The sequence below is a fragment of the Amblyraja radiata genome, chromosome 10 (genome assembly GCF_010909765.2).
Source record: "Amblyraja radiata isolate CabotCenter1 chromosome 10, sAmbRad1.1.pri, whole genome shotgun sequence".
In the NCBI taxonomy this organism is placed as follows: domain Eukaryota; kingdom Metazoa; phylum Chordata; class Chondrichthyes; order Rajiformes; family Rajidae; genus Amblyraja; species Amblyraja radiata.
Window position 1 is genome coordinate 39,123,025 of NC_045965.1, and position 23,809 is coordinate 39,146,833.

The 23,809-nt window shown below is 40.4% G+C and overlaps 1 protein-coding gene across 4 annotated transcripts in view; it reads right to left on the minus strand.

Moving 5' to 3' along the window:
• The window catches only part of eps15 (epidermal growth factor receptor pathway substrate 15), a 143,282-nt gene continuing 119,473 nt past the window's right edge, over positions 1–23,809 (minus strand). For 2 of the 4 annotated variants that reach the window (XM_033028580.1, XM_033028578.1), the window contains exons 16-25: positions 23,545–23,748; positions 21,744–21,836; positions 20,931–21,021; positions 19,264–19,308; positions 15,424–15,572; positions 14,403–14,472; positions 11,405–11,481; positions 5,167–5,329; positions 4,748–4,923; positions 1–1,849 (exon numbers count right to left, since the gene is read on the minus strand). In XM_033028580.1, the coding sequence (XP_032884471.1) occupies positions 1,703–1,849; positions 4,748–4,923; positions 5,167–5,329; positions 11,405–11,481; positions 14,403–14,472; positions 15,424–15,572; positions 19,264–19,308; positions 20,931–21,021; positions 21,744–21,836; positions 23,545–23,748 (1,215 nt within the window). In that variant the 3' untranslated portion in view covers positions 1–1,702. Of the gene's footprint in view, positions 1,870–4,747; positions 4,924–5,166; positions 5,330–11,404; positions 11,482–14,402; positions 14,473–15,423; positions 15,573–19,263; positions 19,309–20,930; positions 21,022–21,743; positions 21,837–23,544; positions 23,749–23,809 lie in introns of all 4 variants that reach the window. The other 2 variants (XM_033028581.1, XM_033028579.1) reach the window with 2 other exon arrangements.

Sequence of the window (23,809 nt, forward strand, 5' to 3'; positions counted from 1 at the left end):
GTAATTCACATATTGTTTATTTTTCAGCTTCCAGCATATGCAGTTTTTTTTTAAATTTAAGTTAATTGTTCCTTTGATGGTTATAGATAAAGATGGAAGATGCTCGTCAATATATAGCATCAACCATCTTTATCAAGTGAGCAGCATCTGAAAAAGCAATTAAAACAATGGGGTGTAAGAATTTAAAAAAATGATCACAAAAGCAAAATATCTATAAAAACATATGAATCCATAAAATAGGGATCCCATTAAAGGGGAACAAGCAAAAGTCAAAACCCAAGAGAGTAGTATAAAAGATGTTGGCAAATAAAATAAAATATTTGAAATAAAAAGTATGACACAATGGGAAAAAAAATCAGCAAAAAAGGGAATAGCTGAACCAAGATGGATAGTAATAAGTATTTGCAATGGGATATTCACAACAAAACTGCCAGATATAATGATACATTAGAATGGTACATTAGAAATATAGAAACAGTCAATGAATAAACTTCACAGAAACATATCAATAAATATATATGGCCATAGATGATCCTTCACTCAGGAAAGTGGATAACCACAAATGTCAAAATACAGTTCTGAGGGCCTTGAAACAAGAAAACACAAATATAATAATGCTTTCAGTTGTATTAGGTATATTTCTATTATATAGGAAATTATATTTGCAAGTTCAACAAAAAAAGTAAACGGGTAGCAAATAAGAACGGCATGAGAAAATGTCCTTTTTTTAAATACTGGATACCCTTTCAGAATAGTGAGAAAAGGTGGTAAAGAAGGAAATGTGGTGGTAATGAGAATGAGTGTACAAAAACCAAAAACTTGGCATAGCATATTATATTTTTGATGTTGACATTGGTTAATAGAAAGCTACATGCTAAACGAGTTAGACATCTTCAATGCAAAAAAAAAAAATGCAAGTTAGATTTGGAAAAGGACATTAAAAAAAACAGTAAACCCTGTTGGTTTCTAGACTGTGCTTGCAGACCTTCATCTTTGAGGCAGAGTTGAATGTATACCATATTTCAATGGATTGAACAGAATATCTTTATATAAGCTTACAATTTGTTTATTTATTCTTCCAGTCAGCATGAACATAAAAGGAATGTCACTTAAAATTTATAAACAGATAAGTTTAAAAAAATAAAGCCAGTAAAAAGTTTAGCAGTGCACGTTTAACTTACAGCAGCAGTTTCAGAGGGTAAGCTGAAACATATGCTCTATACAGTTATATATTGCCAGCAATTGGTGGTTACAGAAACAGTTAATGTGCTACACTCGAAGGTTATGATTTTTAAATCTACTTTGTAACTAAGTAGGTGTAATATATACAGCTGTTCAATGACAAGTATTCTATTAAACAATATTATTTAAACAGGAAGCTGCTGAGATGATAGGCTCCGTTACCCAATAAAGCAAAATAGTATTATTAGAATTGAATTGGCTGCATTTAATCCAAATTTACCTCGGTACTTAGTTTGTACGTTGCATTTGTTTAATATACAGGATAAAGGTTATTTAATGGTACTGAATTAATAAGTTTCACCATACTGATCTTTTCAGTAACAAACAAATAATTTCATGTCAAGAAGTCAGAGTCTCCAGTACTTCCAAGTTTACTTTAGGTAGCTTCTATGGAAAACACTTTAGTAAGAACATCATTGGTTTGGCGAGTCAAGGCAACCAATAATTGTGAAGGAGCACATCATGCTTCAGATATTTCAGATTTACTAAGTGCTATAGCTAGTTCCAAATCCTCTTGTTCTTGTTGGTTTAATCTGGCTAGTCGCTCCTCCTCTGCTCGTTCACTTTCCCTTTTGGCCCACTCTATCTGGTCTTCCTCGCTGGGATACTGAAACATTAAAAAGAGAGCTGAACAGGAAACTACAAACTGTTGTTATAGAGTGCAGATAGAAAACACATTGTCAATATATTTTGCACTTGCAGTGCCAATATGTTATTAAGATATCGTTGTCATCACATTCTGAAAATCAATTCAGTTTATTTTTACATATATATCGATATCAATTATTAGCAACAAATACAATCTGCAAAGACCATTGGCTTTATTTTGTGTGTCATTAATTATGGCATTTGCCTTTAAATTTTAGTCTACCCGTAATTATGTGGGTGGGATTTATTACATAGTCAGTGGCTTGTTTGCTGCTGGGTTCTCTTGCACAGAAGCTGTTAGCGAGTTAGTCTAGTTTGGAGGACCATGGATGAGGGTATAGCTTTTTGACCATGAGAGTTTTCTAACGTTTCTAAGCCATAAGCTGAAGTTTGACGAAGTTTAAAATGTAAGAGTAAAGGAACGTTGGATGGATATCTTGCTGTTTTTCTTCAACAATAAAGAAACTATTAATCAAAGGTACACAAAAATGCTGGAGAAACTTAGCGGGTGCAGCAGCATCTATGGAGCGAAGCATCCTTCGCTCCATAGATGCTGCTGCACCCGCTGAGTTTCTCCAGCATTTTTGTGTACCTTCGATCTTCCAGCATCTGCAGTTCCTTCTTGAACTATTAATCAAAAGTGTGTTATGAGGATTTATCTTTCAAGAAGCTTTAAACCTGAAGGACGTTGAGAGCTGACATGCGTATCGAAACGACATTCTCCTAATACCATAATTGTGAAGTGGAAGGAAAATGATACATGGTTTTCAAATTTTTTTACAAATAAAAAACTGAAAAGTGTGGCGTGCAAAAGTATTCAGCCCCTTTTACTCTGATACCCCTAAATAAAATCCAGTGCAACCAATTGCCTTCAGAAGTCACCTAATTAGTAAATAGAGTCCACTTGTGTGTAATCAAATCTCAGTATAAATACAGCTGTTCTGTGAAGGCCTCAGAGGTTTGTTAGAGAACATTAGTGAACAAACAGCATCATGAAGCCCAAGGAACACACCAGACAGGTCAGGGATAAAGTTGTGGAGAGGTTTAAAGCAGGGTTAGGTTATAAAAAAATATCCTAAGCTTTGAACATCTCACGGAGCACTGTTCAATCCATCATCTGAAAATGGAAAGAGTATGGCACAACTGCAAACCTACCAAGACATGGCCGTCCACCTAAACTGACAGGCCGGGCAAAGAGAGCATTGATCAGAGAAGCAGCCATGATAACTCTGGAGGAGCTGCAGAGATCCACAGCTCAGGTGGGAGAATCTGTCCACAGGACAACTATTAGTCGTGCACTCCACAAATCGGGCCTTTATGGAAGAGTGGCAAGAAGAAAGCCATTGTTGAAAAAAAGCCATAAGAAGTCCCGTTTGCAGTTTGCCACAAGCCATGTAGGGGACACAGCAAACATGTGGAGGAAGGTGCTCTGGTCAGATGAGACAAAAAAATTACGTTTTTGGTCTAAATGCAAAACGCTATGTGTGGCAAAAAACTAACACTGCACATCACCCTGAACACACCATCCCCACTGTGAAACATGGTGGTGGCAGCATCATGCTGTGGGGATGCTTTTCTTCAGCAGGGACAGGGAAGCTGGTCAGAGTTGATGGGAAGATGGATGGAGCCAAATACAGGGCAATCTTGGAAGAAAACCTGTTAGAGTCTGCAAAAGACTTGAGACTACGGCGGAGGTTCACCTTCCAGCAGGACAACGACCCTAAACATACAGCCAGAGCTACAATGGAATGGTTTAGATCAAAGCATATTCATGTGTTAGAATGGCCCAGTCAAAGTCCAGACCTAAATCCAATTGAGAATCTCTGGCAAGACTTGAAAATTGCTGTTCACAGACGCTCTCCATCCAATCTGACTGAGCTTGAGCTATTTTGCAAAGAAGAATGGGCAAAAATTTCAGTCACTAGATGTGCAAAGCTGATAGAGACATACCCCAAAAGACTTGCAGCTGTAATTTCAGCGAAAGGTGGTTCTACAAAGTATTGACTCAGGGGGGCTGAATACTTTTGCACGCCACACTTTTCAGTTTTTTATTTGTAAAAAAATTTGAATACCATGTATCATTTTCCTTCCACTTCACAATTATGCACAACTTTGTGTTGGTCTATCACATAAAATCCCAATAAAATACATTTACGTTTGTGGTTGTAACGTGACAAAATGTGGAAAAGTTCAAGGGGTATGAAAACTTTTGCAAGCCACTGTATGTCACTTCAAAACTACAAATTCAAATGTTTCTGATGGTATCACTTTGAATACATTTAAAATATGGCAAAGCAACAAGGAACAAGGCCTAAGTAGAGCCTCAGTTTAAAACTATCTCTTCAAAAGGCATCAGTATTTTGCTTGATAAAAGGAAAATTTTCCAAATTAATGTTTTTCCTTTCGAATTTTTCCTCTGTAAGGTCAAACCATTGACAATTTATTTTCTCTGCAAAATTAATTGGAAGTCACATAAAGCAGTTAGTTGTCTGATAAAATACATGACCCGTTTACTGTATGTTTTTAGCTGCTACTCTAAAGTTTCTTTGAAGAACTCCATCACCCAGGACAGCACATTAAAAATGTTTTTGGAGGAGTGTTCAAAAGAAAGATTCAAGCATGGCCTGACCCAACTGGTTTTCCATTTTGCCTATTATTCTGTCCAACTGACAAGTTAAACAATGTACTCTGGCAACTGTGAATAAAAATTCTGGTTGTACAACTCCTTGAGTATAGATTCACAAGCTATTGTTAGAATTTCATGCTGCCATATATACAAAAACAAGATTTATTAACAATACAGACGGCTTTTGCACGTTAAAGAAAATTAACAACTCAAACAAATTCAAATACTTACAGTATTGAAGTTTGCAAAATTTGGGTTGTCTCCAATAACTTTACTTGGAGAAGTAGGAGCAAATGGATCAAGTTGTTTCTCTTCATGGAATGAATCCCCCGAGTTAAATGGGTGGAAAGGATCATTTAACTTGAAGGAGTCGTTCGATTCTGACTTAACAAGGGAAAGTCTTTTACCTACATTTAAAAACACAACATTAAACATAAACCTCTCAATATCTTATGTTGAAATGATTAAATTTCAATAAGTTAAAAACTGACAGAGGATAACATATGACAATATAAATTAAATGAAGGAAATATTCCATAATGAACTTAGGAAATTTGATTTACTTTTTTACTTTATGTGAATAATTAAAGTGGTAAAATTAACTATGGCAACAAAACCTTCCCAGTTTTAAAACCACCTTGTTCACTTACTAGGTGGTGGAGGTGGAGGTCTTGTTGGAGTACCAATTTTTGGTGGTAAAGCTGGAGGCAACTCTTCATTTTTTATGGCATCTTCTGTGAATATATTTTTTCCAAAGCCATCTTTGCCAGGTTCTGCTCCTGGAGCAGAACTGAAGGGATCTGCTTGGTTGGACTATATAGGCATATATTAAAAGAGAAAACAATAAGAAAAGTTATTACTGATGCAAAGCTTATGCCTTAACGAACTTTGCACATAGTTACTTGTAATGAACACATAATGAACAAATAATTCATTGTTCATTACAACTGCAGTGCTCGCCATAATGTTTGGGACAAAGACCTATCATTTGTTTATTTGCCTCTGTACTCCACAATTTCAGATTTGTAATAGAAAAAAATTACATATGGTTAAAGTGCACATTGTCAGATTTTAATAAAGGCAATTATTACACATTTTGGTTTCACCATGTATCAATGACAGCAGTGTTTATACATAGTCCCCCCCATTTCAGGGCACCATAATGTTTGGGACACAACAATCTCATGTAAATGAAAGTAGTGATGTTTAGTATTTTGTTGCATATCCTTTGCATGCAATGACTGCTTGAAGTCTGTGATTCATGGGCATCACCAGTATCTGGGTGTCTTCTCTGGTGATGCTCTGCCAGGCCTGAATTTCAGCCATCTTTAGCTTATGCTTGTTTTGGGGCCTGGTCCCCTTCAGTTTACTCTTCAGCACATAAAAGGCATGTTCAATTGGGTTCACATCGGGTGATTGACTTAGCCACTCAAGAATTTACCATTTTCTAGCTTTGATTAACTCCTTTGTTGCTTTAGAAGTATGTTTGGGATCATTGTCTTGCTGTAGAATGAACCGCCGGCCAATGAGTTTTGAGGCATTTGTTTGAACTTGAGCAGATAGGATGTCTTTATACACTTCAGAATTCATTATGCTACTACCATCAGCAGTTGTATCATCAATGAAGATAAGTGAACCAGTACCTTCAGCAGCCATACATGCTCAGGCCATAACACCCCCACCACCGTATTTCACAGATGAGGTGGTATGGAATCATGGGCACCTTGCAGTGTAGCCTCTGTATTCCTGTTCATGAAGTCTTCTGCGGACAGTGGTCATTGACAAATCCACACCTGACTCCTGAAGAGTCTTTCTGATCTGTCGCACAGGTGTTTGGGGATTTTTCTTTATTATAGAGAGAATTCTTCTGTCATCAGCTGTGGAGGTCTTCCTGGGCTTGCCAGTCCCTTTGCGATTAGTAAGCTCACCAGTGTTCTCTTTCATTTTAATGATGTTCCAAACAGTAGATTTTGGTAAGCCTAAGGTTTGGCTGATGTCTCTAACAGTTTTATTCTTGTGTCTCAGTCTCACAATGGCTTTGTTGACTTTTATTGGCACAACTTTAGTCCTCATATTGATAAACAGAAATGAAAGTTTCCAACGGTGATGGAAAGACTAGGTGCTGAGAGCTCTCTTATACCTGCATAAAGGAGGCAATTAAACACACCTGAGCAATAACAAACGCCTGTGAAGCCATGTGTCCCAAACATTATAGTGCCCTGAAATGGGGGACTAAGTATAAACACAGCTGTAATCTCTACATGGTGAAACAAAAATGTATACAAATTGCCTTTATTAAAATCTGACAGTGTACTTTAACCACTTGTGATTTTTTTCCTATTACAAATCTGAAATTGTGGAGTAAAGAGGTAAATAAATAAATGATGGGTCTCTGTCCCAAACATTATGGAGGGCACTGTATGTGAACAGATAATCTGTCATTACAACATATTCTATCATTACAACAAGATATGTTTATAATGAACAAATAATTCTGTCATTACAACATATCTTCATAGCACAAAAAAATGTTATGCTACATCTGTGATTCAGCTTATTTGCCATTATTTTATTAAACTTGGATGTGCCACAGCCATTTATTTGAATTTGCTTTAACCTATTTAATTTATTCTCTGCTTGTATAATCTTCTGAGAAAGGATAATGCATTTCATGGCTTTGCATGCTATGGCGAAGCTTTGAAGCTTGGTTAATGAGGCTATACATTTGGATTGTCTTTGTCAGTTTCCTTATGCTGACTAGTTTTTTTAAATAAGTTTCTGGTTATGGGCCTTATTGCCTATACGTAGTTCTTTCACTATGACACTGTGTGTGGTGAAGATACATCTAATATTCTATAAAGAAGTTGCAAGCATTGATAAAGGAATGGCTTCAGCATTTGATAAAGCATGTAGAAATCACAAGGTGAATGACCGGACATAGGATATCCGGATACTGCCCATGCCTGGCAGCCGTAGTATTAATGTGGCCATTTCATCAATCCCCACGATGTTGATGGATATTGTTTCACAGATATTAGCCTCTGTTTTGTCACTGGCTAGCATGTAGGTAGCAAGAAAAGCAAGTCTTTCAGTTGTCGGAATTTTTCCAATTTCTGAGGCTTTATTCTAAATATAAACTATGCAATGGAAGACATTTAAAGACTGCATGGATGAACTACAAAAACTGTTCATCCCAGTTTGGCAAAAGAATAAATCAGGGAAGGTAGTGCATCCGTGGATAACAAGGGAAATCAGGGATAGTATCAAAGCGAAGGATGATGCGTACAAATTAGCCAGAAAAGGCAGCATACCGGAGGACTGGGAGAAATTCAGAGACCAGCAGAGGAGGACAAAGGGCTTAATTAGGAAAGGAAAAATAGATTATGAAAGAAAACTGGCAGGGAACATAAAAACTGACTGCAAAAGTTTTTATAGATATGTGAAAAGAAAGAGATTAGTTAAAACAAATGTAGGTCCCTTGCAGTCAGAAACAGGTGAGTTGATCATGGGGAACAAGGATATGGCGGACCAATTGAATAACTACTTTGGTTCCGTCTTCACTAAGGAAGACATAAATAATCTGCTGGAAATAGCAGGGGACCGCGGGTCAAAGGAGTTGGAGGAATTGAGTGAAATCCAGGTTAGCCGGGAAGTGGTGTTGGGTAAATTAAATGGATTAAAGGCCGATAAATCCCCAGGGCCAGATAGGCTGCATCCCAGAGTACTTAAGGAAGTAGCTCCAGAAATAGTGGATGCATTAGTAATAATCTTTCAAAACTCTTTAGATTCTGGAGTAGTTCCTGAGGATTGGCGGGTAGCAAACGTAACCCCACTTTTTAAGAAGGGAGGGAGAGAGAAAACGGGGAATTACAGACCAGTTAGTCTAACATCGGTAGTGGGGAAACTGCTAGAGTCAGTTATTAAAGATGGGATAGCAGTACATTTGGAAAGTGGTGAAATCATTGGACAAAGTCAGCATGGATTTACAAAAGGTAAATCATGTCTGACGAATCTTATAGAATTTTTCGAGGATGTAACTAGTAGCGTGGATAGGGGAGAACCAGTGGATGTGGTGTATCTGGACTTCCAGAAGGCTTTCGACAAGGTCCCACATAAGAGATTAGTTTACAAACTTAAAGCACACGGCATTGGGGGTTCAGTATTGATGTGGATAGAGAACTGGCTGGCAAACAGGAAGCAAAGAGTAGGAGTAAACGGGTCCTTTTCACAATGGCAGGCAGTGACTAGTGGGGTACCGCAAGGCTCAGTGCTGGGACCCCAGCTATTTACAATATATATTAATGATCTGGATGAGGGAATTGAAGGCAACATCTCCAAGTTTGCGGATGACACTAAGCTGGGGGGCAGTGTTAGCTGTGAGGAGGATGCTAGGAGACTGCAAGGTGACTTGGATAGGCTGGGTGAGTGGGCAAATGTTTGGCAGATGCAGTATAATGTGGATAAATGTGAGGTTATCCATTTTGGTGGCAAAAACAGGAAAGCAGACTATTATCTAAATGGTGGCCGACTAGGAAAAGGGGAGATGCAGCGAGACCTGGGTGTCATGGTACACCAGTCATTGAAAGTGGGCATGCAGGTGCAGCAGGCAGTGAAGAAAGCGAATGGTATGTTAGCTTTCATAGCAAAAGGATTTGAGTATAGGAGCAGGGAGGTTCTACTGCAGTTGTACAGGGTCTTGGTGAGACCACACCTGGAGTATTGCGTACAGTTTTGGTCTCCAAATCTGAGGAAGGACATTATTGCCATAGAGGGAGTGCAGAGAAGGTTCACCAGACTGATTCCTGGGATGTCAGGACTGTCTTATGAAGAAAGACTGGATAGACTTGGTTTATACTCTCTAGAATTTAGGAGATTGAGAGGGGATCTTATAGAAACTTACAAAATTCTTAAGGGGTTGGACAGGCTAGATGCAGGAAGATTGCTCCCGATGTTGGGGAAGTCCAGGACAAGGGGTCACAGCTTAAGGATAAGGGGGAAATCCTTTAAAACCGAGATGAGAAGAACTTTTTTCACACAGAGAGTGGTGAATCTCTGGAACTCCCTGCCACAAAGGGTAGTCGAGGCCAGTTCATTGGCTATATTTAAGAGGGAGTTAGATGTGGCCCTTGTGGCTAAGGGGATCAGAGGGTATGGAGAGAAGGCAGGTACGGGATACTGAGTTGGATGATCAGCCATGATCATATTGAATGGCGGTGCAGGCTCGAAGGGCCGAATGGCCTACTCCTGCACCTAATTTCTATGTTCTATGTTTCTATCTCAATTTGAATAGTTCTTAAATTAGATATGCTACCTGTGGTATAATTTTTAATTGAAAAACAATTCAATATGTTTTGAAAGGGATTTTACTGTTCTCAGCAAAGGAACCTGTCCAACATTACATTTTTGTTTGAGAGAGTGTGGGAACAGGCCCTTCGAACCACAGAATCCAAGCTGACCAGCGATTACCCATACACTTGTTCTATCCTACACATTAGGGACATCTTACAGAAGCCAATTAACCTACAAATCTGCACTTCTTTGGAATGTGGGAGGAAACCAGAGCACCTGGAGAAAACCCACAGGGAGAACATACAAACTCCGTACAGATAGCACCAAGAAGGAACTGCAGATGCTGGAAAATTGAAGGTAGACAAAAATGCTGGAGAAACTCAGCGGGTGTGGCAGCATCTATGGAGCGAAGGAAATAGGCAACGTTTCGGGTCGAGACCCTTCTTCAGACTGATGTGAGGGTGGGGGAGGGGGTGGGAGGGGGGGAAGGGCGGGAAGAAGAAAGGAAGAGGTGGAGCCAGTGGGCTGAGGGAGAGCTGAGAAGGGGAGGAGAAAATAGGGGACTACCTGAAATCAGAGACGTCAATGTTCATACCGCTGGGGTGCAAACTGCCCAAGTGAAATATGAGGTGCTGCTCCTCCAATATACGGTGGTCCTCACTCTGGCCATGGAGGAGGCCCAGGACAGAAAGATCGGATTTGGAATGGGAGGGGGAGTGGAAGTGCTGAGCCACTGGGAGATCAGGTTGCGAACCAAGCGGAGGTGTTCGGCGAAGTGATCGCCAAGCCTACTTGTCTCTCCGATGTAAAGCAGCTGACATCTAGAGCAGCGGATGCAATAGAAGAGGTTGGAGGAAGTGCAGGTGAACCTCTGCCGCACCTGGAAAGACTGCTTGGGTCCTTGAATGGAGTCAAGGGGGGAGGTAAAGCGACAAGTGTAGCATTTCTTGCGGTTGCAAAGGAAAGTGCCCAGAGAGGGGTTGGTTCAGGTGGGAAGGGACAAATTAAACAGGGAGTTCCGGAGGGAGCGGTCTCTGCAGAAAGCAGACAGGGGAGGAGATGGGAAGATGTGGCAAGTGGTGGGATCACGTTGGAGGTGGCGAAAATGTCGGAGGATTATTTGTTGTATGTGACGGCTGGTAGGGTGGAAGGTGAGGACAAGGAGGACTCGGCCATTGTTGCGAGTGGGGGGGATGGGGAGTGAGTTCAGAGTCACGGGGTATAAAAGAGACCCTGGTGAGAGCCTCATCTATAGTAGAAGAGGGGAAACCCCGGTCCCTGAAGAATGAGGACATCTCCGATGCCCTAGTGTGGAACACCTCATCCTGGGTGCAGATGCGGTGTCGATGGAGGAATTGGGAGTAGGGGATGGAGTCCTTACAGGAAGCAGGGTGTGAAGAAGTGTAGTACAGATAGCCATGGGAGTCAGTTGGTTTATAGTGGATGTTGGTCAGTAGTCAGTAGCACCTGGGATCACTGGTGCTGTAAGGTGGCAACTCTACTGCTGTGCTACTGTGCCATCTATCTCATTTTCTGAATCTTAAAACAAAGGATTAATAAGTACCAACATGTTCCAATTCAACATGCATGCATAATTACCTGCGATAATGTATTAAAATTTGCAAACCCACTTCCAAATGAATCATTTCCAAATGCTGAGACAAAGGGATCAGTAACTGAAACAAAAATATAACAATATCAGTGTTAAAAATCTAAATATTTCATATACAATTTTTTTTCATGCCTTGTTCATTTATTTAATGTCAGTCATATCGGCTGCAGTGAACTACATATGGTCTAGAACACAGAGGATTTATTTCTCCAAATAGTTTTGGAGATTCAGACATGGGGGGGAGGGAAAGAAATTGGATTGGTGTTCACTGATTGAAAAGATGAATGGCATTGAAGCAATGTTGTATTTAATTCTCAAGAAATCAGATGTTCTATACTTACATGAGCATTCTTTATGGCACTATTATATTTTTAAATGTGCACAAAATATACCCAAACAAGATATTATGAGGTCATTGTATATTTATACACATCAATAGAACAAAAACATCCTTTCATCATTGCTGTGCATGAGACATTGTTGAGTGAAAGTTAATTGCTATGTCTCCATCATTACAATAATGGTTATATGCAAAGAATTTAACTGGTCACAAAATGTTTTCACATGTTCAGAGGCTAAAAAAAGTGATGAAATTGCAATTTTCTTTTTAAAAAAAATTCAGATTTTATGAAATTATTTTGCACTTAATTTGATTCGAGAATTGAAATGGGGTGGGAAGAGAGAAGTTCTACTTGTCGGAAGCCACATCAGTTGTTGTTGTTACAATGGGTAGGATTCTGCCTGGCTCCTTTCGTATGACTGAAACTAACTCTATTTAATCACATCCTCTAACTTAATTGAGAGTAACGTATATGCAATGTAAATAAAAATATCTAATGCGTACGCGCTTCATGCAAGATCTACTATTGTAATGTGAAGCTCTTCTTTCTTTTTAACCAAAGCCTGGAACATACTAGAAAGACAGAAAAGGAAAAATTCATTGGTCCATTTAGAAGTGATGACTTGTGCCAACAGACACTCCCCATTCTGCTGAGACAGAAAGAAGATGAAAACTAGGCACAGAAGATAAAATCCAATCCTATCGTGTGATCAAGAATAGTTCAAGAGATTTCACCATGCCTGATTTACAAGGCAAGACGTCCACCACATGCATAAAGAAACTTCGACCAGCACCCAGTCTCAAGCACAACCTTCAGTTGAATTCTGGCCTCACACTGCACCGGTCACACTTTTACTGTGCAGTGCAGAGACTTAAAGTGTGGAACCCCTCTCTAAACTTCGCACTCCTCAACCTCTTTCAATTCAAAGCCTTTGGCCAATCTTTTGATCATCTCCCTGTAGCAGGAGCCCCACAGCTTATATTAAAGTCCACTATCTTCTGTCCACTCGCTCTGCTCTTGTGTAAACTTGAGGTATGTCCCCAGTCCACCCTAACCCATCCAGTTAAGATAATTGTTCCACATATTCAGAAACTAGTGTTTTCCTTTTACTTTACAAAACTCAAACAATTTGCTGAGTGCTTGCTTTCTCAAAGCATAGGCTCACAGAAATCCCCATCATGAGAGTTTTAATTTGACAAATACATGCGCATTATTCTATTTGCACTTTCCCAAATCTCAATATGGAGAGACCACAGTTTTCTAACGGGCCTAGCCAACACCTGATACGAGGACGAAATAAAATATGTTATTTTATTTTTGGACTGATTTGGACATCTACACAAATAGATGTTCAAAGGGATATAGGCCAAATGAAGGCATGTGGGTCAAACTGAGATGGGGGATCTTGGTCATAAGGATGAGTTGGCCTGAAGGATCTGTTTCTGCGTTGTACGACTCCATAATAACAATCACATGGCATTGGGCATGCGTCTTTTGGAGCCAAATGTTATTGTTCATTTTCTTGTGCTAGAATGAAGGTTGAATGGTCAAGATGATCACCATAAAGTCTTCCCCCAACAGTAGATCTTGGAATTAACCATCATCAGTTTTATTTCATTATTTGTCCTGTTGTGTTCATACTGCTCAATACCAGCCTTTGTCCCTCACATCACATGCTGTTACAGCACATGACATCAGCAGTACTCGAGGGATTATGGAACAAACAATACGTACAGTAATTAAAAAGCAGTTTAATACATTGCTTTGTATATTTCATTAACAAATGTACAACGGTTATAGTACACAATCATACATCATGTGCATACGATTGTTCAGCCTGCTTATCAAATATATATTCTAATTAAAATTTCTTGTCAAAGAAGCAATTTACATCTGGATTGTTAATTATTTACAAGTGGCTAATAGTAAATATAATGTTCAAGAAAACACTCATGGCTGTGTGATGAACAAAGAACATTGAACAGTCTAGGGCTATGGCGTCTGATGTATGACATATCCACCCAGGGAATATGGTTCTGACTGTATACTCGTACAACTCTTTATTAAGCCTCCCCTCGCCCTTCAACACCAGAGAAAACAATTGAATTTGTTCAACCTTTCCTTCCAGTCAATGCCTTCTAATCCAACAATCTGTAAAACTCTTCTGTATGTTCTCCAAAGCCATAATAGGGCGAACAGAACTGTACAAAATAATGCAAATGCAGTCCAACCAAAGTTGAATACAGCTGCAACGTGACTCTGACACTTTCTTCAATGCCCTGATCGATGAAGGCAAGAATACGTCTTGACCACTCTATATCTACTTGTGTTGATACTTTCAGAGAGCTATGGACAGGCCCCAAGATCGCTCTGTACATCAATGTTGCTAAAGGGTCTTGCTAATAACTGTATATTTTCCCCTTACATTTGACCTCCCAAGCTGCAACATCTTACACTGGCCCAGATTAAACTCCATCTGCCATTTCGCTGCTCATATCTGCAAATGATGAAGATGACTTTAACGTCAAATAGACAATTCCCATAAACAATGGGACACTGATCCAACAGTGCCTACAAATACATGGATATTTATGTGTATTCACAACTGTTAAACTCTGCTATGCTATAAAGATAGATTTCTCACCTGCATCAGCAGCGGAGGAGACTGTCCCACCACCTGGAGCAAATGGATCATTGCCATTTATTGCTTCTGTCTAAAATCACATGCATACAAATGTAATATTACATTTTGTTTTATACACACACTGCAAATTTAGAAAACATACCAATTGAAAAACAAAATTATATCTTATATAAATGTGCATTTTACCAAATGAAATAAATAATAATTTAACTGGGGCACAGTGAATAAGGACATTAGAATTTGATTCACAAAAATAGTTTGCGGTCAGGCATAACTTTTCAGATGAATCAGAAAATTATGACATCAAAACATGGATGTGTCCCAAAATAGACAGGTGTGGGCAAATTTCCTGGAAATTCTTAGTATCATTTAAAGCATCTGATGGATAACTCAAATTATCTTTGGTTATCTGTAAATTTATTTGGTTAAGTGACAATAAATGCAAACTTGAACGAGAATTTCTTGAAGTATTAGGAAACTAACAAAAATTGAGAAATTTCAAAGACATTGAGGTTCTCCTTGGGTTCTTCAATAATTTATACTGATAATTTATATCTAATAAATTTGTATACTGATGATGGAAAACAAAAGTTTCAAAGAAAACAGACAGCACCATTAACAATCTTGCCATGCAAAAGGAGGCATCCAAAAGGTTTCAATAGTTCTTTAGTTTAGGTTCATATCACAAATTCAAAGTTCATACCAAAAAAGACACAAAGTGCTGGAGTAACTTAGCAGGTCAGGCAGCATATCTCTGATGTGATTAGGCGATGTTTTGACTTGGGACCCTTCTTCAGACGGTTAATACAAGTAGCACAAATTTCAATTTTCTTATCAGAACTGCATGGACTGACAATCCCCAAATAACATTTCCACAGAGCATTTCCCAAGAAATTATGCCACAATATTCTGAGATGTGGCATTCTATGGGTATTTTCAGAACAATTATTTTTAGCTTGCATTCTTTGTATTTTGATAAGTGATAAGGACTAATGAATATATAATTTTATCCCATACTCACAGATTCTACATTAGTGTTGGTTGACGTAGCATTGAAAGGATCAGCTTCTGTGGCTGTAAATGGGTCACTTGCAGACTGTTGAAAGAAGTTATCCGAGGCATCTGCAAAAGGATCTGTGCCTTTAAAAGGATCACCTCCAAAAGGATCTGCTTCACAACAAAAAACATATAACAATTATCGTAGAATTAAAAAAATTACTACTGAGTCGATGCCTTCAGTAAATATCAGTTAAGTCTTTGTTAACTAGAAATACTTGCGAGGCCCAGATTTGTAGGACACAATTCCTGCAAATATATAGTCTGTATATAATCAAAACAAACTGTATATAATCAAAACAAATCCCCCAAACAAAAACAAAAACAGCCCATCGCCTGCGCCACCCATTAACACTATCCTACAAACTCTAGCGACAATTTTTACGTTTACCAAGCCAATTAACCTACAAACCTGTTCTTTGGAATGTGGGAGGAAACCGAAGATCTCAGAGGAAACCCACGCAGGTCAGGGGAGAACATACAAACTCCGTACAGTCAGCACCCATAGTCGGGATCGAACCTGGGTCTCCGGCGCTGCAAGCGCTGTAAAGCAGTAACTCTACCGCTGCGCCACCACGTCGCCCGTTCTGGTGATTGGTAGCTTTAGGACCTAGCCCCAGCTATTCACAATATTGATTGACGATATGGCTGAGGGAATTAATTGCATAATTTGTGTGCAATTTTGGTCTCCTAATTTGAGGAAGGACATTCTTGCTATTGAGGGAGTGCAGTGTAGGTTCACCAGGTTAATTCCCGGGATGGCGGGACTGACATATGATGAAAGAATGGATTGACTGGGCTTATATTCACTGGAATTTGGAAGGATGAGATGGGATCTTATAGAAACAAATAAAATTCTTAAGGGACTGGACAGGCAAGATGCTGGAAAAATGTTCCCAATGTTGGGGGAGTCCAGAACCAGGGGTCACAGTATAAGAATAAGGGTAGACCATTTAGGACTGAGATAAGGATTTTTCAACCAGAGCAGTGGAGGCCAATTCACTGGATGTATTCAAGAGAGAGTTAGATATAGCTCTGAGGGCTAACAGAATGAAGGGATATGGGGAGAAGCAGGAACGGGGTACTGATTCTGGATGATCAGCCATGATCTTATTGAATGGCAGTGCTGGTTCGAAGGGCCGAATGGCCTTCTCCTGCACCTATTTTTCTATGTCTCTAAGATTGTGTACAACATAAAGTGAGTAGCACAACAGTGCAGCCTGTAGAACTGCTGTCTCACAACACGAAACCTGGGTTCAAACCTGATCTTGGGTACCTTTAGTATGGAGTTTGTATGTTCTCCGTGACCACGTAAATTTTCTCTGGATACTCCGGTTTCCTCCCATATCCCAAATGACAGTGGGTTTGTGGTTTAATTGGCCTCTGTGACTTGCCCATTGTGCATAGGGTGTAGATGTGAAAGAGGAAGAAGATTGAACTTTATTGCCTTCCATCACAGTGAGGAATGTGGAATCCACTGTGATGAATGTTTCTGTTAACTTTTATGTGGTTGTGTGTCTTATTGCTTTGCACTTAGTATGGCTGTATGGCAACTCAAATTTCACTGTACCCTAATTGGTACATATGACAATAAACTGACTTGAAACTTTGAACTAGTTTGAATGTGCGATTGATGGACATGGTGGGCTGAAGGTTTTGTTTCCATACATTATCTCTAAACAAAGCTGAGAGCGAATGTGAGCTGTGAAGCGTATGGAGAGATAGCAAAGTGATTTTGAAAGGATTAGCGAGTGGGCAAATTCATGCCAGATAAATGTGGATAGATGTGAGGTTGCCTACTTTGGATCAAAATTAAAAAAAGAAAGTGATTATTTGAATGGTGATATTTTGGGAAAGGGGAAAGTGCAGGAAGGCTCGAGTCCTTATATGCTAATTGCTGATAGCGAGCTTTGCAGCAAGCAGTAAGAAAGTTGAAGCAGATAAAATGTTTGTTACTTATAATGGTACCGTACAAATTTCTACTTGTCCATGATATGTAATATGTAGTTTGATATACAGTAATGTTTCTGTATGCAGCTAGTGCCCAAACCATTCCATGGAGGTGTTGAGCATTTACCAGGTCCTTCCTGATGAGTAATACATAGGACACATATTTAACCTGCATCTCCCATGATTGGAGAATGGTTTCTGATACTGGGCAGCATTTGCATTATTTACATACATTGCTCTCCTGGTTGGCCTTTGCAGACCCATGTTCATCCTGTTTACCCACCACTGAGCACCTGCTGATCTACAAACCTTCCTCAGTAGCAACTCAGTTTTAAAACTGTCATTTTTTCCCCCCTAATTTCACCTAATTTCTCCATGGTCTCACCTCTCCCAATCTCTAACATTCTCCAATCTTACAAGCTTTGTTGCATCTGTGCAGCACAAATTCTGACATCAATTGCATCTCTAATTGTAATTGTTCCATCTCTTGTTCTGGTGCCTTGAGTTGCAAGGGCCCCAAGATCTATGAAATCCATTTTGTGTGTTAAGGTGCTCCTTAAAACCTACCCTTTGACTAGGTTTTTGGTTCATCTATCCTGGTATCTTGTTGTGGTTTGGAATCAGAATTCTCCTGTAAAATGCCTCAGGAGCATTTACTCCTTTAAAAATATTTGTTGGGCTGGGGTTGTAGAAACATAAAACGTAAATGTTCACTACTGGAATGTCAAACTTGTTTGTAAGCAAAGAAAATTCAAATGTTACATGTATGAACTGATCTTAATGTAAGAATAGATAAACAGCTCAATGTGATAGTTATGCAAAATATTAGCATCAGCTAACACCACCTTTCACCAAAATGCCTGTTGCACCATGCATGACACAATAGCTTGGCTACCTTTTGAAAAGCTTATATTTAAAGTTGAAAGCAGATCATAAGTTCCACATCTCTTCTCTTATTTTTCTGTAGCCTTCACCCTGACTATCTCTGATATGGCCATCAACCCCCCTGTTTGCTGTACTATACTGAGGGGTAATTTAGAACTGTCTACCGGCAACACCTTTGGGATGTGGGAGAAATCCAGAGCAACCAATGGAAATTCTTGGTCACAGGAGGAAAGTACAAATGACACACAAAAAGCACCTGAGATCATGAACAAACTTGGAAGCTGTAAAGTTGCATTGCTAATCGTTATGCCACTTTTCTGTCCGAACGCACACCAATCTCTGTGTAAAAACATTAATCCGCACACCTCCACATGGGGGTCGGAGTCCGGGTCGGCAAAGCGGCCAACGAAGTCCGTGGCTCCACAGAGGCCTCGGGACCGTTGTGGAGAGGTCGGTACGGTGGCCGACGATGGCACCGACAGACATAAGAGACGGACACGTGAAGTGAGGAGTCGGTAGCGGTGAGACCTCTGCGGCGTTGAAGCCTCGTGATGATGGGGCCTCGACGGTGGCGAAGCCTCGCAACGGTGGCGATGCCTCGCGGGTCGACGGTTGAGGAGAACGTGAGGAGACCACCGGGGGGGGGTGAAAAAGAACAATGGAGGACCCGGCGTGAGGGGACTGCCGCGAGGGGGGTGAACAATGGACAATAGAGGGTTGGAAGGGAGGGGGGAGGAACAAAGGACAATGGGAACCTGGTGTGGGGGAATCGATGTGCGGGCGGGGAGAACAAAAGGAGGAGCCGGTGTGCTTTTTAACTTTGCCAACGGCGTAGGTGGCCGCTATTTGTATACATTGGTATGCAAGCAAAGAATTTCACTGTGCCTAGTCACATGTGACAATAAAGTATTCCATTCCAAACTTGACAAATCAGTTTCCGATTGCAGTGCCATACAAGTTCCTTTCTTACCTGCAATGTCAACCTTTCCAAATGGATCATCCTTAAAGGGATCACCTTGAAAATGAATTGAATAACATTTTTAACAATCACTTCTTCAATAAGAGATTATCAGCAATTATGAAGGCAAATATGTCTTTGCTTGAGTGATCTTTAATTTTCTCTTTATTTTAACAGAGAAAGAGAAAGCCTCACTGTTTGATGTGGGAAGAAAGAGGCAAGGTAAAGGAAGGTGCGGGGGCGGAAGAGAGGGGGAGGAAGAGAGGGGGGGGGGGAAGAGAGGGGGAGAGGGGGAGAGAAAGAGGGGGGGGGAAGAGAGGGGGGGGGAGAGAGGGGGGGGAAGAGAGGGGGGGAAGAGAGGGGGGGGGAAGAGAGGGGGGGGGGAAGAGAGGGGGGGGGAAGAGAGGGGGGGGGAAGAGAGGGGGGGGGAAGAGAGGGGGGGGGAAGAGAGGGGGGGGAAGAGAGGGGGGGGAAGAGAGGGGGGGGGAAGAGAGGGGGGGGAAGAGAGGGGGGGGGAAGAGAGGAGGGGGAAGAGAGGAGGGGGAAGAGAGGAGGGGGAAGAGAGGAGGGGGAAGAGAGGGGGGGGAAGAGAGAGGGGGGGAAGAGAGGAGGGGGGAAGAGAGGAGGGGGAAGAGAGGAGGGGGGAAGAGAGGAGGGGGGAAGAGAGGGGGGGGAAGAGAGGAGGGGGAAGAGAGGAGGGGGGGGAGGAGGGGGGGGGAGAGGAGAGGGGGAGAGGAGAGGGGGGGGGGGAAGAGAGGGGGGGGGGAGAGAGGGGGGGGGGGGGGGGAGGGGGGGGAGAGAGAGGGGGAGAGAGAGAGGGGGGGAGAGAGGGGAGGGGAGAGGGAGGGAGAGGGGGGGAGAGGGGGGGGAGAGGGGGGGGGGGGGGGAGAGGGGGGGAGGGGGGGAGAGAGGGGGGGAGAGAGGGGGGAGAGAGGGGGGGAGAGAGGGGGGGAGAGAGGGGGGGAGAGAGGGGGGGAGACAGGGGGAGAGAGAGGGGGAGAGAGAGGGAGAGAGAGAGGGGGGGGAGAGGGGGGGAGAGAGGGGGGGAGAGAGGGAGAGGGAGAGGGAGGGAGAGAGAGGGGGGAGAGGGAGGGAGGGAGAGGGAGGGAGGGAGGGGGAGGGGGAGGGAGAGGGAGAGGGAGGGAGCAAGTTACGGTAATTTAGCAGAAACGTTATGAGGTTACAACCTGAACAGTTTTGGGGAGACTGAACGGTTGTGCGCTCAATGTTTTGTAATCTTATTAGGCCCAAGTTCTTTATTGCTTTTGACACATAATCAGCTCCAAAAAGTTGCTCATCCTTGGTAAATGGTATCTTTGGGAAGGAGCAAGGCTATAGCACTGTTGCGATAGATGCTAATTGAAGTATACACCGTGAAAGCATTAGCAGTACTGGATGCTTGGTTGATTGCTCAGCAACGTAACAACATGACATTTCAAGTTTCCTCATCACAGGTAATTAATTGGGTTGACTAGCAAATAAAATACTTTTTTATATATCTTGACAACACTCAGATTTTATTTCAGATTGGGGATTTGAATGGGCTGTATTATTGCATTTCTGTATTATCTGTATACAATAATGCACATGAAAATCCACAAAAAGTAGTTTCATTCAAAACAATATTTAATCTGTAGAAGATTTACATATTCAAAAGAAAGATTAAAAATTGAACTTACTGCCAGTGAAAGGATCTGTTTGAAAGAAGTCTAGGTTTGGGTCTGAAATACTGCTGGTGTATTCACTAGCTTTCATATCAAAAGGATCTTCCTGCAAAAATTGAAAATATGGATTAATGTGTAAATAAACACACTCATTAAAATCAAAACATATTCTTCAAGATGTATGCTTTCGATACAAAGGCATCTATTTCCAATGAGTTTTAACAAAATGTCAACCCATGTCAAAATGTCAAATATCAAATGTCAATTGCTCTCCAAGAAAATGGTGCCAATCAAACTATTTTTTAAAGGTATTATTAACAAAAATTCTTGAATATTATTTCAGAACTAAAATGCGCCATATATATTAAAGCTAAGAAAATGTAAGATTTATAGAATAGCCATATCCCTAACACAACTTCAGCTACATAACACTAACATGACATTTCATGACAATTGTTATTATTAAACTGAACAATCAGTGCAAGGCAATGATAATAAAATCCTGGCTTGAATTTGAATGCAAAATCCCTATCAAATTAAACCACTAACTTTCAATGTTGTGTTAAGTTTAGCAAAGCTGCTTCTTAAAGTACTTCACAGCATCAAATATATTTTAAATAAATGTGTGGGAAAAAGGGCAAGGGAGGGGTAAATTAAGAGGTGAACTGATACTGCTGACTAAAAACATAACTTCCTTTTAACGGCTCAATTGAGCCTGGAGAGAGCGAGATAAAATTCCACCAGTGATATTCCAACCCCAAAAGGCTAACAAACAATTTTAAACAGTACAACTTCTCCATACAAGAAAATGTACGTAACTAAACTCACCTTTTCTGTAAGACTGGGTTGTTGAATTTCAATCTGTTCCGTTTTCGTGATAAGCGCTCTATTGAGGGTGTCTTCAATAACGCTATTGTTGGCCTGGAAATAATATTTGCACAAATGCATTCTTAAAAACTGAAATAACTCATCAAGTAAAATCATTGGGTACAATACCTGTTATATTTGAGAATGTTAAGTGCTTTATGACTACTATCACTGACAAATACTTTATTGTCCTGAAGAAGAAAGTTTAACTAGGCATGATTAAAAAAAACAGAAAATACACAAATCGCATTGAAAACGTTGCCAGTTCCTGAATTATAAAATTATCAGCAAGGAAGAACCAACAAATTGATTTGTACAGGCATCAGGGGTTGTGTGGAGAAGGCAGGAGAATGGGGTTAAGAGGGAGAGATAGATCAGCCATGATTGAATGGCAGTTAATGGGCAGAATGGCCTAATTCTGCTCCTATCGCTTATGACCTTTATAACCTAAATTCAGCTACACATTTCAATTTATATGATTTTAATTATTTGACATTTAATCAATTCACTGTCACTTATTTTCCTGAACTTCTGCCACACTCTCCAATAGAATTTCCATCAGCCTCAATGGTTTCTATTTTCTTTCTTTTTGTTGGTTTCTTGGTTTTGACTGAAACATGCTTCCATTGCTGTAGATCAATGTCACTCATGTTATGAGTCATACGTTGTAGCCACGCCCATTAGTTTAACAGAAAGCTTCTCTGACCTTTCTCCCCCACTTTTGGAGTTACGTACTAAGATGAAGTTACCTATGTTGTAACGTTAATAAAGTCTTTGGATCTCAATCACTGTGTGTGACTTAAGTTATTCCAACAGCAGAAGCACAACAATTGCCATGTCTCCTTCTTAGCAGGTTTCAACTATTAATTAGATGGCTCCAAAACATTTGTCACCTGGGCTGCCTTTGGTCTTCACCCAAACATAGATATTTAATTTGATTGCTTCACCACCACCCCCCCCCCACTTTTCCATAATTTAAAATACATTTGTTTTCTCACTTCTCCAATTCTGATAAGTTCATTGCCCTGGAATGTTAATTGTTTCTCACTCCACAAAATGTTGTTGGATTTACTGAGTATTTCCAGCACTTCTTAATTTTGCACAAGGATATTTGTGCATGTTGTGGATGTTAGTGCGTCAATCATGAGTTTGGATTCTGGCAAATCCCAAACAATTCTCCAAATTCTGGAACAAAAAAGTGCTCCAACTGGTATTACGTCCCATGGACCCTTGTGTAAATCAGTTGTTAAGCAAGTTGGAAACGGAAGTGCGACTGTACGTGTAAATTTACTGTTCGATGTTGAGGTCACGGGGCAGCTTTGACGCTGACATCACGTGGTGTAAGAGGGCTTAAAGAATTACCTAAGTATGAGTTCACGCAAACATCCTATTATGCAAGTCGGGGCGTGCCTGTATGTTGCTTAGCTCCACGCATTCTCGGTACATGGGTGATCAAACTAGATTAATCAAATTGACCAGCTTATCAGCATTATTTTGTGTAACATGTGTAGATTACATATGGCAAAAAATTTACATCCTCGTGAGCTGTTTCAAAGTCAAATTTTCCAATCCAACGTTTGCTTTAAATTTAAAGTTCTCTGATCTAGAGAGGAAAATATTGAATTTGACCTACCTCTCAAATGTAATTTATTGGTCACATTGCTTGTAACTGTAGCTAGGGAATTCATGAAAGTACAAAGTTTATATTTATGATAACAAGTTATTTCAAATACCACTGAATTGAGTGTTTGAAATGTCTCACCATAGGCTCATTAATGATCTCTTCTTTTTCCACTGGGCTTTGCCTCTCTGTATTTTCCTTCCGGTCAGCAGTCTCACTCACACTGTTGTTGAGATCAGAGTGCTCAATGCTACCATTGACAATAGGTTGCAGATGACTCTGCCACCTGAGTTGATCGTTGAAGCTTTCCTCATTATCATGCAGCTCAGACAACTTGGATTTCACCTTTGAATACAAAATTCAAAGAATTACTTAACATGTTTCAGATACCGAGATGGTAGGTGAA